Source organism: Macaca thibetana, chromosome X, assembly GCF_024542745.1.
Source record: "Macaca thibetana thibetana isolate TM-01 chromosome X, ASM2454274v1, whole genome shotgun sequence".
NCBI lineage: Eukaryota > Metazoa > Chordata > Mammalia > Primates > Cercopithecidae > Macaca > Macaca thibetana.
In genome coordinates this window covers 16,639,910-16,658,558 of record NC_065598.1, presented here as the reverse complement: position 1 = coordinate 16,658,558, position 18,649 = coordinate 16,639,910, and the positions used below count along the sequence as shown (strand labels likewise).

The window sequence follows — 18,649 nt, the reverse complement described above, 5'->3', positions numbered from 1 at the left end:
AAACATTGCTTACCTGAAGCTGCAAGCTTCACTGAAGTTATCACAAGCATTTTCTTTCCCTACTCTAGATTTTATTACCCAGACTTTTTACTTTTTGGTGTTCACCTTGTCATGATAGCAAATTTTCGTGTTTGTTACCTTACCCATATTTTCCTCTTTCCAAAGCTACTTCCCCCTATTAGTTATCATCTTGCAACAACTGGGTCATCTCACACAATCCACTTCATGTTGAGGGGCCATAGGGCACTAGTGACCACCTTCTAGCACTAGTGACCACAGAAACCAAGGCTCCCAGCATTACTGCATGTTCCCATCAGGCCACGCATGAGTGAAATGGATCATACCCTAAGCTTTACATCTAAAGGAAGAGGAAATCATGGGTTGGGTTTTTGGTTTGTGGTTCTTATTTCTAGGCAGGGGGCAGGGCACAAAGGGCATTAAAGCAGAAATTAAATGAACACTACCTGGATCTTGGTCTTGCTTTGAGACTGTTGGAATCCTTGGAAGTTGCTGAAACAAAGATTATTTGTTGTTTGCTTGGGTTTCATTTCTGCAGTTAAACAAGTTTATATGCAGCACCTGGGCTAGTACAGAACACATCAACAGGCAAATGTGAGGTAAAAATGCCCATGTGGAGAACTGGACATCTCCCACATTTTCATGATTTCCTTGTTTTATTTCAAAATCTAAAGGAACGATTAAAAAGAAAGAAAACCCAGCATATTTTTCCTTTGGCCAGAGCACTATTTGAGAGGCCATTCTCAAATTCAAGTTGATTAATGAACACATTCCAGTATAAAAAGACAACCCCTTTCAAGGGGGTTGTCTTTTTTATATAACGATGGATTCACACTTGAGGGTTTCTTGGTCTATCATGATAGTCTAGTAATAGATTTTGAACCAGTCTACCCTGAAGGATAGGAAGAAGTCTATCTAACTACATTAAAAAACAAAACAAAACAAAACAAAAAACAAAAAAACACTACCAGAGCAGCATGGCCACAAAAAAACAAAGCTCTCACAAGTAAGTGGAAATGAGCTATACAGCTTCTCCTGTAAGAAAATATCCTTGTGTCCCACATCTCTGTGACCAAATCATACAGAGAATTATGAAAAAAAATTGCTGAATCTTTTCCCAGCCATATGACTTTTCCTCATCAAATTTAAATCATAAACTAACTTGCTCACTGCCAACACCCATAGAGCCTTCTTCCCCATCACAAGTTGTGAGGCGTAATTAGAAACATTTACAAAAATGCTAATCCTCTTTTTATGCTTTCAATCCTCTATGGAAGACAACTTTAGGAACCAGTAGCTATGCTCAGGTGTTGCAAACATTGCAAATTTTTCATCATAAAATGTCATTAAAAATCATAGAAAAGGTGCTAGTAACACAGAACAAGAAGAATGTAATTTCTTTGTTTGCATGAATTCTTCCAAAAAGAAAATGTCTCACTGCATTATCTCATCCTCTTTTACATTGCTCCAAAGATAAAAACCCTCCTTGGTATGAAGCAGCCTGAATTTATGATGATCATTAAAATCCTTGGGTTAGGTAACAGGGCAGAGAGGGGAGGCGAAAATCCTCATAAATGCTAACAAGACACAAAGCAAACTACTGGTCAGCTGCACAAGAGATGCACTTCTCCCAACCCAAGCATTTTGGCTTGTTGTAGTGAGAACACAGGGGTCTTCCAGCTTCAAACAGCTGAAATGCTGCCAGAGTGCAGGAAAGCCTGGAAAACCCAAGAAGTTTGAGTCCTCTTTTGCCCATTATCGTGCACCTGCACCTGGATATGGACAGAAAAAGATCTCCCTCCCTCCTACAAACCCCAGGCAGCAAAGAAAGCGGCCTCAGGAAGCCTCTCTCCCAGCCCAGGAGGCTGCCTTGGGGCTGGGTGGACAGAGTGGACCAGACTCACCGCAGAGCTGGGGAAGCCCTCTGCGCAGGCTGCCTGCAGCTGGCTCCGTGGCCCTCTTCTCCCTCAGGCCCCACTGCTTTCAAGAAATACGTGGGTAGGAGAGGTCCCGGACATGATAAAATACTGTTCCCCAAACCAGACCATGGTGACTGTTAATTCCTTTGTCAACTGCCATTATCTTTGTCTTTTTGCTGGTAGGGATGGGTGTGGAAGGAGGGGTGAGCCCTGCTGGTGAGAGATAGACAGACAGACAGACAGATGGGGTGAGGGTGTGGATGAGTAGTGGAGAGACAGGACTAGAGACCAGGCCAGGAGTCCTGAAACTAAGGCCCTCCTCCTGGCCATGACACTAACTAGCTGTTACTTCCCTGAACCTCAGTCTCCTCACCTAGAAAACAAAGGCAATAAAAATGCAGTCTCTTTCTCACAGGGACAGATATGGTGAAAGTACTTTAAAAACTGAATGTACTTTAGAATTGCAAAATACTACTATTGTAGAGTGCATAAATAAAGGTTCCTAATTTTTCAAGCCTGGAAATGTGGTTTCTAAATTTAGTTCCTTCTAGGACAGCAAAGGAGGTTCAGGTGGGAGCAGGTAACAGAAGGACAGAACTGCTCTACCCCAATAAAAACATGGGGTGATAGTTGGCAATGGAGCAGCTGTTAGAATCACCAACAGCAGTCTAAAGACAGCACTGTGAGGGTGAACCAGCTGAAAACACCTCAACATGGGCCAGAGACATCAAGAAAAAGACCATCATTGTGCATGGTGCTCTGTTGAATTAGGTTGGAATGGGATATTGGTTAAAAAAATCTCTTAAGACTCCGCTAATATAGACACTCTCAGCAATTACAACAAATGGATCATAGCTTCTCGTGTAGCTGGAAAGAGGAATGCCAACTTCCTAGAACACTCAAGGCATGTCATCTTTCCAGGAAATGGGAACGGAAAGAGGAGCAGGCCTAGAGATTAACCCTCCAAAAGGCAGCAACTGAACTGAGGTACACATGGAAGGACAGCCATCCAGAATTCTAAATCACCACCTTGAAACTCTTGTGTCTCCCACTGGGAATCCAAACATTTCCCAGAAAAGGGGGGATTAACTATGTTTAAGATGAGGAACTCCCTCATACCCAGAGAGGGGCAGTAGTGGGAAAAACAAATCAGAAAACACATAGCATGCTCCCAGGCACAATGTGAAATCAATTCCCACATACTTCCCATGCTGTGGCACACCTGTTGAGTTTTATTTGGTGATGCCATGTCCTAGTCAATGAAGGAATGTTTAAAATGAGATCTAAAGCTCATGCCCCAGATGACACTTGATCTTGTGCTAAAATCCCTTAAAAAAAAAAAGTAGGAAGAGTTATGATACTTAAAGGCTGTTGGAGAAGCACCAATTTAACACTCCAAATTTAAACAGCTTTTACTAATACGACAACATGAAGTTTACGAAACTGGAATGCATCCACTTTAGCTCCAGAAATAAGAGCTAGAAAGAACTGCCCCAGGTGTTGGCCTACATTAACAGAACATTTCACCCAATAAGGAATGAATTCAAATCTGTTTCAAAAGTCAAAATTAAGCTTCGGAATTCCCATCACTTTTGGAGTCATGGTTGATCTATAACCTTAATTTTCTATTTTGTAGCATCACCTTCCACAGCTGGTGGTTCCCAAAACAGGCTATGTACCAGAACCAACTGGGGCGCTGCCAAAAAATACAGTTTCTCAGGCCTCCATAATTGAAATCCATCATCCATATTCATTCATATTTATTCTCATTCTCATATTCTCTCTTTCTCCTTCCCCCTACCGTATTTTTCTCCCACTCCTCCAATTCCTTCCTCTCCCTCCACCCATCTCTCTTTGAAACTCTGAATGAACTTGACATTTGGGAAATATTGTACCACAGCATAAGCCTCAACATTATATTGATTCCTCTGTTCCAGCGTTCAACAAATAAGCCCAGGATGATAGCTAGCTTATCACAACAAACATGATTGACTTATTTAAAATATGCAAGAAAGATAACAGCAAAAGAGAAAGCAACAACTTCTTTCATGTCCTTATAACTAGAGCTCCAAATAGTAATGTCTTCTGTAGTCACTTTGTTTTTAACTAGATTCAACTTGGTTCAATGATGGCTCCATCAACAGAGAGCTGAGGACACAGGGGCAGCCATTCTCCATGACTCCACAGATACAGGTCTGACTCTCCAAAAAACTGTACAACTTTTATTTTTCTTCTTGGAATTCACTCCATATATAAGCACATATAGTTGCCTTCCTGGTGGTGAAGTATAATAAAAATATTTGAGATTTCTGCTTTGGAAATGGAAAATACCAACTCTGGGCCTCCAATTGATCTACCCCATAAGTTTCTTACTCTACACAAAACCCAAAATGCCTTGTTGAAATCATCTCAGCCTCAAGCCTTCTCAAGTTTGCACTTAGTAACATGACCCTATATTCACACGGAGTGATCCTTTCAGTGAAACTTAAAAACTTGAAAAGATATCACCCTGTTCTCATACCTGAAAAGAGAGAAAGGGTAAAAAGCCAAAAGGTTTCCTTGTAATAAAATACAAGACAAATAAATAGAGAGAAACAGACACACTATCACAGAGGTATCAATCTTCTACTCACTGACTTGCTGTTTTTTATTTAAAAATAATTATATAGAATATACAAAAATGGTTTTCTCCTACCTGGATCCTCAGACACGTCCTTTGATAAGGCTTCATTGATAGTACTTTTCAAAGCTAGTGGTGTTTTGTTTTTTTAAGCAACAAGAAAGGGAAAAGAGGAAAAAAAATTGAAACTATAAAATGTCATTTCTGAGGCAAATTGGATTAAAACAAAGAATTGCTAGTCATCACTTACAAAAACAGGTCTCACAAACCTCTAAAAGTTGCTATAGCATTTACTAAAACAATAAAGACCTCCTGGAGTATGGAAATAGGTTCTCCTTCTACAAAGAGCAAAGATGTATTTTCAACTTCCCAGAGACAGCACCTCAAGCAGATAGGAGGAGTATTACCAGGAAGTATTGGGAGTTTCTCCCTCTTTCATTTCTGACACCCAGACTGATGACGTGAGAACCCCTGGTTGTGCAATCCAGGTTTCAATATTTTTATAGTTTGCCCAGTTATTCCACTGTAGTTAGGAGAATGGTCAGAGTACATGCTACCGCAGACAATGTCCACTTCTACCTGTCTTTCCCAAACAAGTATTTAAATAGAGAACATGCAATTACTGTCGCTTAATGGAAAACTTATTTTTCATGTTTAGCCCCCATACAATGCCTAATCAATGGCAGGCCTCAACAATAAAACCTGAAATAGCTTCACTGATTTTTAGTCCCTTCAAATAAGCCTCTTATTCATGGGTAGTAAATCAATATCAAATAACAGGCAGAATACTGGCTTGAGGCTTAGAAAAAATCTTGGTTTTTGTCCCAAATCTTTTTCTTAATAACTAGGCAAATGATTCATAGTGTCTGAATTTTAGTTTACTCATCTCTAAATTTCAGGTGATAAAACTTACCAGCCTCCATTCAGTTTTGTGAGGACTGAATAAGACAGTATATGAGGAAGGACCTGGTAGATTATAAAGCACTATACAAAGTGTAGGAGGTGGGGGAGAGGGTCCCTCCCACACTTCTAGATATTCCCAGGCCAACTCATCCCTGGCAGTAGCTCTAACACGGAATGCTGTGCAGCACTGCTTCTCAGCTGCCCAGTAAGATAGGAAAATTATAGCTGGGTTCCATGTCACACTCCCACACTCACAAAGACAAGAACAGATAAACGCTAAGGACAAAAGCTCTGTCCAGAAGAGAACTTCCTCATGGATTAGAACGGTGTGCAAATGTGCATTTACACTGATGTCTGGGATCACATCTGCAAACACATGTTAAGCACTCAATTCGTTCAGCTTCCAGTCATTTCCTAATTGCCATGATCAGATTCCAGTGTAAGGTGTTAAGAGTAGCCTGAGGGTCAGCAAAGACTAAAGGGCCAATGAGTTGGAAGACTCTGGACACTCAAGCTCTTGCTACCACTTTGTGAACTACTGTTTTATGACAATGATTTGAACTACTTACTCTATCCAAATGTGTTTACATGCTGAGAACCACCCTCATATGCTCTAGAAGCCACCATTCCAAGAGGAGTAGATAAGATAACAGAGGTAGAACGTTGGTTAAGGAAGAAAACTGATTCTTTTCCTACCTTGTTTGTCATCACTAGTCACATCCTGGGTAGGGACAGGAAGGTCAGCCATGTCTTTAACAGATGTCTTCTTTGAAAAAGAAAAGTAAATGAATTAAACTGGTTGGAACAGAAATTAAGTGATGCACACATATGATGAAAAAAAAATTTTGTTTTTTTTTGAGACGAAGTCTCGCACTGTTGCTCAGGCTGGAGTGCAGTGGCTTGATCTCGACTCACTGCAACCTCCACCTCCCAGGTTCACGCCATTCTCCTGCCTCAGCCTCCCGAGTAGCTGGGACTATAGGCACCCACCACCACGCCTGGCTAATTTTTTGTATTTTTAGTAGAGATAGGCTTTCACTGTGTTAGCCAGGATGGTCTCGATTTCCTGACCTTGTGATCCGCCCGCCTCAGCCTCCCAAAGTGCTAGATTACAGGCGTGAGCCACCGTGCCCAGTCGAAAATATCTTAAAAGCTATTATTTCTTGCCAACATTTCCGTCTGCAGTAAACCCTGCATTTAATACTATCTTATTTTTTTTAGGTTCCTAGTGAGGTGTATGTTAATTTGTATTGAAATTTTACATACACAGAGGAAAAATATGATTCAGATTAAGGGACATGTATTAAATCTGAATTCAGACTGGGATTCAGCCACAGAATTGCATAGCAACTCTTGTCCATTTGGCCAAGAACAAACCTGTCCTTTATGTATTTTTTCACAAACACAAAGAAGTTCTGACAAGTGGCCCCACAATGTGGGTGTTTGCCAAAATCTGTCATGCAGATGGTATCTAAACCTGATTAAAACAGCCTTCTTGTTATGGGATAAAAGAATTTTACGATAAGCAGATTAACATTTTCTCCTAATGCAAACGGGGGGAAGTCCTCACTTACACTAATGTGAATACCCAAATCTATTAAGTATGAATTAGTTTTAAACCGTTTAAAATCTACTTACTGTAAATTTATTTCTTATAAATTCTCAATTTAACACACATTCTAACTATAGTTAATAACAATGTATGGTATATTTGAAAACTGCTAAGGGAATTGATCTTAAATGTTCTCACCACACCAAAAAAAAAAGGTAACTATGTGAGAGGTGACAGATATGTTAATTAGTTTGATTGCAGTAATCATTTCATATACACAGATCAAAACACCGTAAATATATATTTTTGTCAATTATACCTCAAAGCTGGAAAAGAATATGCACTCTAAGGCCTATAAGATTAAAGAATAATATATATTCACATTTGCTTTATTTATATACACAAACTCTGGAAAGATATGTAAGAACTGAAAGGTGACTTGGTAGATGGAAGACTTGTCATCATATGCCTTTTGATACTGTTTATATTTAAAACATAGTCACAAATCAAATAAAGATAAATTGTAACATTTATCTTGAAGGAAAGAGAGCAAATTCCTGGAGCCATCTGGTGTTCCAAAAAGTTAATTGGTTTACCTCTCAGAACCTAAACAACCCCAGAGAGATAAGCAACACTTTTGTTTTAAACTGTTGTTTTAAACTATTCCCAAGAAAGAGACCGAAGTATTACTTAGTAGAAAACTGGTCTAGGATTTAACAGTCTTCACTCAAGTAATTGTTTGTTTGTTTGTTTGTTTGTTTGTTTTTGAGATGGAATCCTGCTCTGTCCCCCAGGCTGGAGTGCAGTGGCACAGTCTTGGTTCACTGCAACCTCCGCCTCCCAGGTTCAAGCGATTCTCCTGCCTCAGCCTCCTGAGTATCTGGGACTACAGGCACGTGCCACCACGTCCGGCTAATTTTTTGTATTTTTAGCAGAGACAGGGTTTCACTGTGTTAGCCAGGATGGTCTCGATCTCCTAACCTCATGATCCGCCCACCTCGGCCTCATATAGTGCTGAGATTTACTCATTAAAATGAAGTATCTAGATATAATTTCCTATCCGAAGTCTACTATCTCCAGTAGAACAATGTACCATAACAGTGCATTTCCTTCATTGTCTTTTGCCACCTGCATTACAAATCAGACCCCTTTGGAGAATAACATAATTTAGAAGTAGGCAATGTAGATAAAAAGAAATCTCAAAAAACTGTTGAAAGAAATTAAATAAATGGAAAGACATCTCATGCTGATGAGTTAGAAGACTTAATATTGGTAAGGTGGCCATACTCTCCAAACTGATCTACAAATTCAATGCAATCTTTTTTTGTCAGAATTTGGCAAGCTTGTCCTAAATTTCATATGGAAATGCAAGGAAGTCAGAATAGCAAAATATTCTTGAAAAAGAGGAACAAAGTTAAAGAATTCACATTTCCTGATTTCAAAACTTACTACAAATCTAAAATTATCAAGACACTGTGGTACTGGCATAATCATAAACATACAGATCAATAGAATAGAACTGAAAACCCAGAAATAAACCCTTACATTTACGGTCAGTTGATTTCCAAAAAGGGTGCAAGACAATTCAAAGGGGAAAAAAGTGTCTTTTCAATAAATGGTGCTGGGATGACTAGAAATCCACATACAAAAAAATAAAGTTGGACCTCTTCCTCAGAACATACACAAAAATTAACTCAAAATTAATCACACGCCTAAATGTAAAGGTCTAAAACTATAAAACTCTTAGAAGAGGCCAGACTCAGTGGTTCATGCCTGTAATCCAGCACTATGGGAGGCCGAGGTGGGCGGATCACAAGGTCAAGAGATCGAGACCATCCTGGCCAACATGGTGAAATCCCATCTCTACTAAAAATAGAAAATTATCTGGGCTTGGTGGCGCACACCTGTAGTCCCAGCTACTCAGGAGGCTGAGGCAGGAGAATCGTTTGAACCTGGGAGGCAGAGGTTGCAAATGAGCTGAGATCATGCCACTGCACTCCAGCCTGGCAATAGAGTGAGATTGCATCTCAAAAAACAAAACAAAAAAAGACAAAAACAAAAATCTCTTAGAAGAAAACACGGGAGTAAATCTTCGTGATTTAATATTAGGCAATGGTTTCTTAGATATGATGCCAAAAGCACAAGAACACTTACAATTCAATAGTAGACAAGTAATTCAATTTTAAAATGGACAAAGGACTTAGACACTTCACCAAAAAAGATATACAAATGGCTAATAAGCACACAAAAAGATGCTCAATGTCATTAATCATTAGGAAACTCAAATCAAAACCACAATGAGACACCACTTAATTCCACTAGGGTGTCTAAAATCAAAAAGTCAGACAATAAGTGTTAACAAGGATGTGGGAAAATTGGAACCCTCATACACTGCTAGTGGAAGAATGTAAAATAGTATAGTTGCTTTGGAAACCAGTTTGGTGATTCCTCAAAAAGTTATGATACAATCCAACAACTCCACTCCTAGGTATATACTCAAGAGAACCGAAAACACACATCCACACAAAAACCTGTACATCTATGTTCATAGTAGCATTATTTATAATAGCTAAAAGTGGAAGCAATGCAAATGTCCATCAACTGATGAATGGACAAACAAAATGTAGCATATCCATACGATGCAATATTATTCAGCATTAAAAAGGAATGAAGCACTGATACATGTTATGATCTGAGTGAACCTTGAAAACATTATACTAAGTGAAAGAATACGGTCACAAAACATTACATACTATATGCTTCCATTTATATGAAATGTCCAGAATAGGCAAATCTAGAGACAGAAAATAGATTAGTGATTATCAGAGGCTGGCAGAGACAGAGGAATAGGAAGTGACTGCTCATGAGTATTGGGTTTCTCTTTGGGCTGATGATGTTCTAAAATTAAACTGTAGTGATGGTGGAACAACTGTTAATATAATAAAAATTACTGAATTATATACTTTAATGGGTATGGTATGTAAAGTCTCTTATCAGTAAAGCTGTTTAGAAAAAGAAAGAAATCCAGTAATCTAAGAGACACTCATAAAGAGAAATATACCTGAAATTATCATCTGTAATTCTTAATGGAAATAAGTGCATGGCTACAGCTCTGCTGTCTTTAGAAAAAGATGTATCACTAAGCCAATTTCTCATGACCTGGGACCTAAATCAGCTGCAGCTTTGTTCAGAACACAACCACCTATACTGGAGTCATCAATCACAGCGCTAGTTCCAAAATCTAATTAAACTCCATGCATTCATGATATATTAAAAGATTGGTAGAAAGAAAAATCAGTAATAGTTTAGAAGAACATGAAATACTGAATCATTATTGCAATCTGACCCATACTTCTTAAATGAACAAACCATCAATTAACCCTATTACTTTGTCCTTGAATTCTGTTTACTGCATTCATTGTCTAAAACCATAGCATCCTCAAAAATAACAATTTGGTTGGAAAAGAGGGATTTTTTTGTTGTTGTTTTGCTTTCTTCTTTGGATAGGGCCAAAAAAAAAAAAAAAAGACTAGGTAGTTTTTAATCTCCCCTCCCCAAGAAGGTCACTTAAAGTATACAAAAGTATATAAAGCTAGCTGCATATAACATCCACAAAGGTGAATATATGTAACATCATCCAGGACATTAGAGAGAGAGAGAGAGACAAAGAGACAGCGAGAGAGACTCTGTGTGTGTGTGTGTGTGTGTGTGTGTGTGTGTGTGTGTGTGTGTGTAACAGAGTATAAAAGACATCGGGGTGTGTGTGTGTGTGTGTGTGTGTGTGTGTGTGTAACAGATTTTATGGCCATTTTAAAAGAAGATCAACTAATAACTTCATCATTTTATGCAAGCAGGGGGGCCATCATACACATATATACACACACAGAGTCAGAGAGCCATAGAAGTATCCATCCTGGTTTGATAAACAAAGCTCTTTAAACACTGCTAGAATCTCCAAAGTAAACCAAGGGCCATGAAAAGTGGCAAACTATTTTATCTGTCTCTGTCATATGCATTCTGCAGAAAAAAAAAAATTTAACCAAAATTCTTCAAATGCACATCTCTCATTCCTCCTGAAGTGACTTTTCTTTATGTCTTTTTCCCATGAGTAGAAATCTGAGGAAAGTATCATGGAGGATGCAACTCAAAGAAAGAAAAGCAAAGTGGCAAACAGAGATGTTAGTCAGAGGAGCACTGGAAAGGCAGGCTTGACTGGCTCACAGGGGAGCAGACGATGCCATCCATAATACACGCTACAGGCATGAGGGCCTCATGTGAGAGAATAAATCATCATGCACAGTCACAAGAAATTAAAGAAATGTCCCTGTTCCCTGCCTTTGACTTCTATCATCTTGCAATGGTTTCAACTAGGGTCAGAGGACTCTAACAGGAGTCTGTGAATAAAGCTCCATTTATTAAACATTTCCAAATTTTTTAAGGAAGGGAACAGCAGGTATCCTAAGTTGTCATCATAGTAATCATAATGGTGATAATGATGACAATGACAGTGGTGATGACAACAATAACAACTCCTATTTATTGATCCATAGCTAAGGCTCCCTAAGCACTTGGCTAAGTCCTTCCATCCATGGCCCAACACTGGGGGAATTCTCCAAGTTCCTTTTGGGGATCATCCAAATCAGTCCTCCTTTGGTCCAAAAGCTAAAAACCCTGAAGGAATTCCGAATGTGATTTGGGGCCCTCATATAAAGTCCTCAAACCTCTTCTCAAAGCAGTTCTGGTTCAGTATAGCTTATTAATGCCCAACTGATAAAAATACAATTAAAATTATTTACTAGGGAATTAAAGCTTGGTTAAAGTAAATAACTTGGCTAGAATTTTCTGGCTTAGTTTGGCTATATCTACTTTTCGCATCTAGAAGGTCTAGAGATTATGTTACTTACTTTAGCACATCCAGTTTTAGGGAGAAAAGGGGAAAAATTATAGATACATCTGGTGTCTAGATCTGAAAGGCTGAGCATCAAAGTATTAATAATTACCAAGTACAAAAAGGAAATGTTATAAAAGCTCATTTTCAAGCAAAAAAAAAAAAGTTCATTTTCCAGAGTTCATAAAGAACATAGGCTAATGGATTTAACTCCATACACATCCTTATTTATCAGCATACGAAAATCTTTACCTCCATCCGATTCAAGTCACGAGGTTGTTGATTTGCCGGCAGTGACTCAGAATAAGAATCAAATAATTGACAGTCCCACTTGGGCTTAGGAAAAGCTAGGAAGAAACAAAAAGAATATATAAGAATATTTCCTAGAGCCATAGTAATCAGTGTTTCCCATCAGCTTTTCTGTGCTCGTTAAATATAACAACAAAATCAGCTAGCTCTGATAGACCACTTATGGCATTCATCATGCTAGGGTAGTATTTTCAGTTCTTTACATGGACAACCCAGTACTTCTATTATCCCCATTTCACATGTGATGAAACTGAGAACAGGGAAGTTAAGCAACTTACTCAAGGTCATACAGCTGATAAATAGAAGAGCAGGGACTTTAACTCTCAGCAGTCTGGCTGAAGAGTATGTGCTCTGAACACTTCATTTTATAGCACAGTAATTTTCCACATTAACCATCACTATCACAATATGTAAGTCTTAACCATGTTACTAGTGTAGTTTCTAATGTATAGGGACATTAACTAAGGAAATACATCATTTAACTATTGTTGGATATAGGCAAGATCTTATAATGACGTGCACCCAAGGTAATTTTATGAAATATTTACCTCCTTGGTTGTCAGGAATGATAAAATAAGAGCACAAATTCTTGCTGATTTACAACAAAGAAAAAAGAATCTCATTAAGGGTTTCTTTCAATATGCAATAGTGACACTGGCTGTTATTTCAGTAGTTAAGTGAATTCACATGAGGAAAGATCAGTCTACTTGGTAAGCTAATTACTTCACACCAGGCTATGTCTTAGAAGCAGATTCTGCTGCACTACTTTGTCACAAAGTAATTAGGAAAGAAATATCTCAACAGCTAGAAAATTTGTCAATATTCCAAAGAGGAAAAGCAGACTGTGCCAGATAATAAACAGAAGCTACAAGTCAAGACAAGCTATTAGGAAATAAAATTGTAATGCAAGGTTTAAAAAAACTTGAATCAAATGTGAAAAGTGGATTGGCATTGTTTTAAATCCTTCCCCACCCTCCCACTCCCATCAGGGACTGAAATGCCAATATCCTTCTGCAGTAAAGTACTGACCATTGGCCAGGCATGGTGGCTCACACCTGTAATGCCAGCACTTTGGGAGGCCAAGGCAGGAGGACTGCTTGAGTCTAGGAGTTTGAGACCAGCCTGGGCAACATAGTGAGACCCTGTCTCATCTGTCTATGTATCTACCTACCTTCCTACCTACGTGTCTAATTTAAATAAATACATACATGCATACATATATACAGTAAGTAAGGAAGTAACTACTGGTCTGAGTATCAGCACCACATGGAGTTAAGAACAAGCACCTTGGCGGGGCGCGGTGGCTCAAGCCTGTAATCTCAGCACTTTGGGAGGCCGAGACGGGCGGATCACGAGGTCAGGAGATCGAGACCATCCTGGCTAACGCAGTGAAACCCCGTCTCTACTAAAAAATACAAAAAACTAGCCGGGCAAGGTGGCGGGTGCCTGTAGTCCCAGCTACTCGGGAGGCTGAGGCAGGAGAATGGCATAAACCCGGGAGGCGAAGCTTGCAGTGAGCTGAGATCCGGCCACTGCACTCTACCCTGGGCGACAGTGCCAGACTCCGTCTCAAAAAAAAAAAAAAAAAAGAACAAGCACCTTAATTTGTTCATTTGCTTACTCTGGTCTGAATTTCACCAGTATCAGATGGGGCAAACTGTGGGCCCTGGTGATTTTTCTGACCATACCTCATAGTCTGTTTCCTTGGTAAAAACTCAGTAAAAGCACCATTCCTCAGTCCAGCCCCAAGAGTGGTGTGAACCATTATTAAGATTTCTCTTTCTGGTCTATCAATCAAGGCTCTGACTAGTATTATATGACTGATGCTTTATCATGAGGGGATCTTCCTGTGAAGAAAGCTAACACTTTCCAAAACTATAAATGTTGTCAATTACCTGCTAAACCTCTCTCCAAGGTGTCCACATCTCTCCATCTCACTGTCGCCTCCCCAGTGCAAGCGCCCTGCTGCTCCTGACTGGCCAGCTGCCACAACTTAGTCTTCTGGTTTCTACCTGTGCCCCTCAAAACCTGTTCTCTGGACCTGCATGATCCTGCATGATCTGCATGATCATTTCACATAGCAAATCTGATTGTGTCTCTTATCAGCCTAAAATAAGGTAACATTATTGCCCGTCATATGTTCCCCACCTTCTTCCTCAGCTTCAACCCAGCCCCTCTACCCTGGTTCCGTGCATGCCAGTCACTGTGGCCTGAAATTCTCACTCCTCCTATGTTCCAAGTCCCCTCTCAGAGCCTCCCCAGCAAACCTGCTGTTCCCCCTTCTCAGAACCTAAGCTTCTCCCTTCTTCACCTATGTAGTCCCTAGCTCAGTCTTCACATCTCAGCCCAAACATTTAAGGAAATCTTCCCTAAGGTCATGCACCCTCTTGCTGCATCTGTGCTTCCCCTTGATGGCACGTATTAACTGCCCACTAGTTCATGGGAGTAGGAGCTCTGTTTCATACAGCATTCTGACCACAGTGAACGATGTGGTACCTCTCACACAGTAAGTACTTCACAGATATTTTTTAACAAACTCTATGGCAAAAATTTCTACCAGAACCCACCCAATCACCTATCAAAAGGTGACTTTTTTTTTCATTTTTATTTTATTTTATTTATTTATTTTTATTTTTATTTTTATTTTTTTTGAGACGGAGTCTCACTCTGTCACCCAGGCTGGAGTGCAGTGACGCTATCTCGGCTCACTGTAACCTCTGCCTCCCAGCTTCAAGCGATTCTCCTGCCTCAGCCATCCAGGTAGCTGGGGACCACAGGTGCGCACCACCACACCTCGCTAATTTTTGTATTTTTTGGTGGAGATGGGGTTTCACCACGCTGCCCAGGCTGGTCTTGAAATCCTGACCTCAACTGATCCTCCTGCTTCAGCCTCCCAGAGTGCTGGGATTACAGGTGTCAGTCACCTCACCCAGCTGAAACTATCAAAAGGCTAGAGGGTAAGCCACCAACTAATACAACTCTGTCATTGAAGTTTTACTATTAGGGAAAAGAGACTATTTCCATAATTGCAAGTAAAATGGCATCAGATAGAATTCCTCTTCCATTATTTTACAAAACAGGCCAGGTGTGGTGGGTGGCTCACGCCTGTAATCCCAGCACTTTGGGAGGCCAAGGTGGGTGGATCACTTGAGGCTAGGAGTTCGGGACCAGCCTGGTCAACATGGTAAAACCCCGTCTCTACTAAAAATACAAAAATCTGTAAAATCTGTCAGGCATGGTGGCAGGTGCCTGTAGCTTCAGCTACTCAAGAGGCTGAGGCAGGAGAATTGCTTGAACCCAGGAGGCAGAGATTGCAGTGAGCCAAGATCATGCCACTGCACTCAAGCCTGGGTAACAGAGCAAGACTCCATCTCAAAAAAATATATATTATTTTAGAAAACAAGCCTGTCTAGTTATGAATGCATGAAGATATTAACCAAATTTATCCTCTTCACCAATCTTATCAAAAACTGGATTAGATTTTTTAAAGACTGAATATAGATCAATTAGAAAAAAGTTGGAAAAAGGTGAGAGTTAAGCTTTAAAAAAAAAAAAAGAAAAGAAAAGAAAAAAAGCACTAGGCCAGGCACGGTGGCTCACGCCTGTAATCCCAGCACTTTGGGAGGCCAAGGCAGGCAGATCACGAGGTCAGGAGATCGAGACCATCTTGGCTAACATGGTGAAGCCCCATCTCTACTAAAAATACAAAAAATTAGCCGGGTGTGGTGGCGTGTGCCTGTAGTCCCAGCTACTCGGGAGGCTGAGGCAGGAGAATGGTGTGAACCCGGGAGGCAGAACTTGCAGTGAGCCGAGATTGCACCACTGCACTCCAGCCTGGGCAACAGAGCGAGACTCCGTCTCAAAAAAAAAAAAAACTAAATGAGATGCCATTAAAATGAACAAAAAAATGAATAGGATCACTCATATTTTGCAAAGAAAAGCAAAAAAAAAAAAAGCACAGAGGAGACCTAGGTGGTTCTGGCCATTTTCTTAAGCTTCATACAATGATAAACATGAGTGATAAAGCATTTTAAAATATACCGCCACTGAGTTTGATAGAGTTTTATGGGTTATTTTCATGTTTTCTGTTAGAACTATATAATTATTATTTAAGATTAATCCCACAAGCCCTGGAAATGATGTGCAATTTTTGTTTAATTGAAGTGTATATGACAGATTCTTGCCTTGTTCCTGTATAAATGTATTCTGACAGTCTCCATAAAAGACTAGGAAGAAACATGAGGCTCATTGGTGTGCTTTTTTATAGATTCCCCTTTACTGAATAAGCAGGTCAAAAGAAGCCATTGGCAGTAGGAAAGGAATCAAGAGATTACTTCTTTCCTGTTAACATTTCAGATATCTAAAAATAATGTCAGTGATTTTTTTTTTTTTTTTTTTTTTTGAGATGGAGTCTAGCTCTATCACCCAGGCTGGAGTGCAGTGGTGTAATCTTGGCTCACTGCAACCTCTGCCTCCCAGGTTCAAGTGATTCTCCTGCCTTGGCCTCCCTAATAGCTGGTACTACAAGTGTGTGCCACCACACCTGTCTAATTTTTGTATTTTTAGTACATGGGGTTTCACCATGTTGGCCAGGCTGGTCTCAAACTCCTGACCTCCAGTGATCCACCTGCCTTGGCCTCCAAAAGTGCTGAGATTACAAGCGTGAGCCACCACACCCAGCCATTATGTCAGTGACTTTTGAAATAGTCTGTGAAACACTTGGACACCTACAAAAGTGACTTCTCAAATAAGGAGTCATGGCATGTCCCACAGGTTCCATGGCCATATGGCATCAAAATAATAAAACAGCACTAGTTATGACCCCCAAACAGAAAACTCAGTGGGGGTATGGGAGATGAGGTTACCCAGGACTCTCTCCAGGGCTTGAAAGAGGACACAGTGAAGGTATTAAATATAACTAACCCTAGAACAGAACTTGGCCCTTTGCCAGCTGTTAATTCCCTTGAGAGAGAGACAAAAGTCCCATGTGTCTCCAATCCCAAGAAAAGAGGTTCTTCTATGGCCCTGCACTGCCTTGGCAATGAGAGCCATGTAGGTGTCAAGATAGCCCCCAGAATGCCAGTGCTTCTTTGCCCTCATTCAGGAGAAACAGAAAGGAGAGGAGGGGAGGGGAGAGGAGGGGAGGGGAGGGGAAGGGAGGGGACAAGAAGAGGGAGAGAATGAGATGGAGAGAGAAAGACACCAAAGAGAAAAGAGGAGTTTCCCATGCTCCTCAATTGCAAGCTAATTCCTGGGACCCATGAGGATCTTCCAAGCATCTAAGGAAGGGCAGCAGGCTGGAGTTACAGCCTGCAGTAGGGAGAAAGCAGGTATTGTTAGCAAAATCCAAGTCCACAAATTAGTAGATTTTGCTCTCTGATCTCTCCCCTTCATATATTTTATGGGGACATTTGAAGAAGATCCCAGAATGGGTCACTCTTCCCCCAACATGTTTACCTGTCACTTAGCAGCAGCCACAAACTTGGCCTCTTCCCTTTGGTTGAGTTCCTATCCTCTCACTATTTAACACAGAAAATGACAGATTCTTTATTTAAGAGAGTCAGAGGCACCGAGACTGACTTAGATAAGACATTTGCCACTTTGAATCTGGTATCATCATGAGGAAGGGACTAGACAAGATAATCCAAGGCCTTTTGCAGATCTAATCACAAAATTTATACTCTACTAATAAGTAATTAAAGTTTCTTTAGACACTGCTCTCTCTTGCTAATAATCACCCATGACTAAGCTCTCATTTCTTTAACAGCCATTCCCTAAAAATTGAGAAAGGTTGTTGAAAGCACCAGCTATTTCTGGGGCCTCTCAATGAGCACTATACTTCCATGAATAATGGAAATCAGACCAGTGCCCACTTGCCTTTGAATAGGGCAAGACACACTATTAATTTTTCCACTCTCCCAAAGGAATTAATACATATGTTATACTCACCATGACTCTTTCCTATCTAAAGGGTCCAAAACAATAATTTGAGTGAGACTGTTTTATTAAGGAGAAACATAACAGTTCTATTCTAACCTTCTGATATGCTAGAATATTCTATATCTGATTGCAGTTACATGGGGGTATACATATATAAAAATTAATCGAGCATACATTTAAGGTGACAACACTTTGCACACTTCACTGCATGTAATTTTTTGACTTTTAAATTAGGTATAAGAGCTCTATTCCACTCCATTGCCCAGGGCCACCTGGAGACACTGGGGTGTGCCTAAAAATGCCAAGTTAACACTTGGCTCTACAGGATCCTCCTCTTCATTTTATACCAGCTGGGAATTTCAGTACTTGCCTATTTCACAACTGTCATGAAAGGGTAAGTGACTTTGGTTCAAATCCATCCAGAGGGTATAGAATGAGAAAAACAGGTAATACACACTTACCCAGACCAGCCCTATTCCTCACATTATGAGATGTAAAAG

At 40.1% G+C, this 18,649-nt stretch overlaps 1 protein-coding gene across 12 annotated transcripts in view; it reads right to left on the bottom strand.

Moving 5' to 3' along the window:
- Nucleotides 1-18,649, bottom strand: part of REPS2 (RALBP1 associated Eps domain containing 2) — a 200,542-nt gene that overhangs the window by 76,480 nt on the left and 105,413 nt on the right. For 7 of the 12 annotated variants that reach the window (XM_050777643.1, XM_050777646.1, XM_050777637.1 and 4 more), the window contains exons 9-12: nucleotides 12,153-12,247; nucleotides 6,157-6,226; nucleotides 4,633-4,686; nucleotides 465-510 (exon numbers count right to left, since the gene is read on the bottom strand). In XM_050777643.1, the coding sequence (XP_050633600.1) occupies nucleotides 465-510; nucleotides 4,633-4,686; nucleotides 6,157-6,226; nucleotides 12,153-12,247 (265 nt within the window). The remainder of the gene's footprint in view (nucleotides 1-464; nucleotides 511-4,632; nucleotides 4,687-6,156; nucleotides 6,227-12,152; nucleotides 12,248-18,649) is intronic. The other 5 variants (XM_050777644.1, XM_050777645.1, XM_050777639.1 and 2 more) reach the window with 4 other exon arrangements.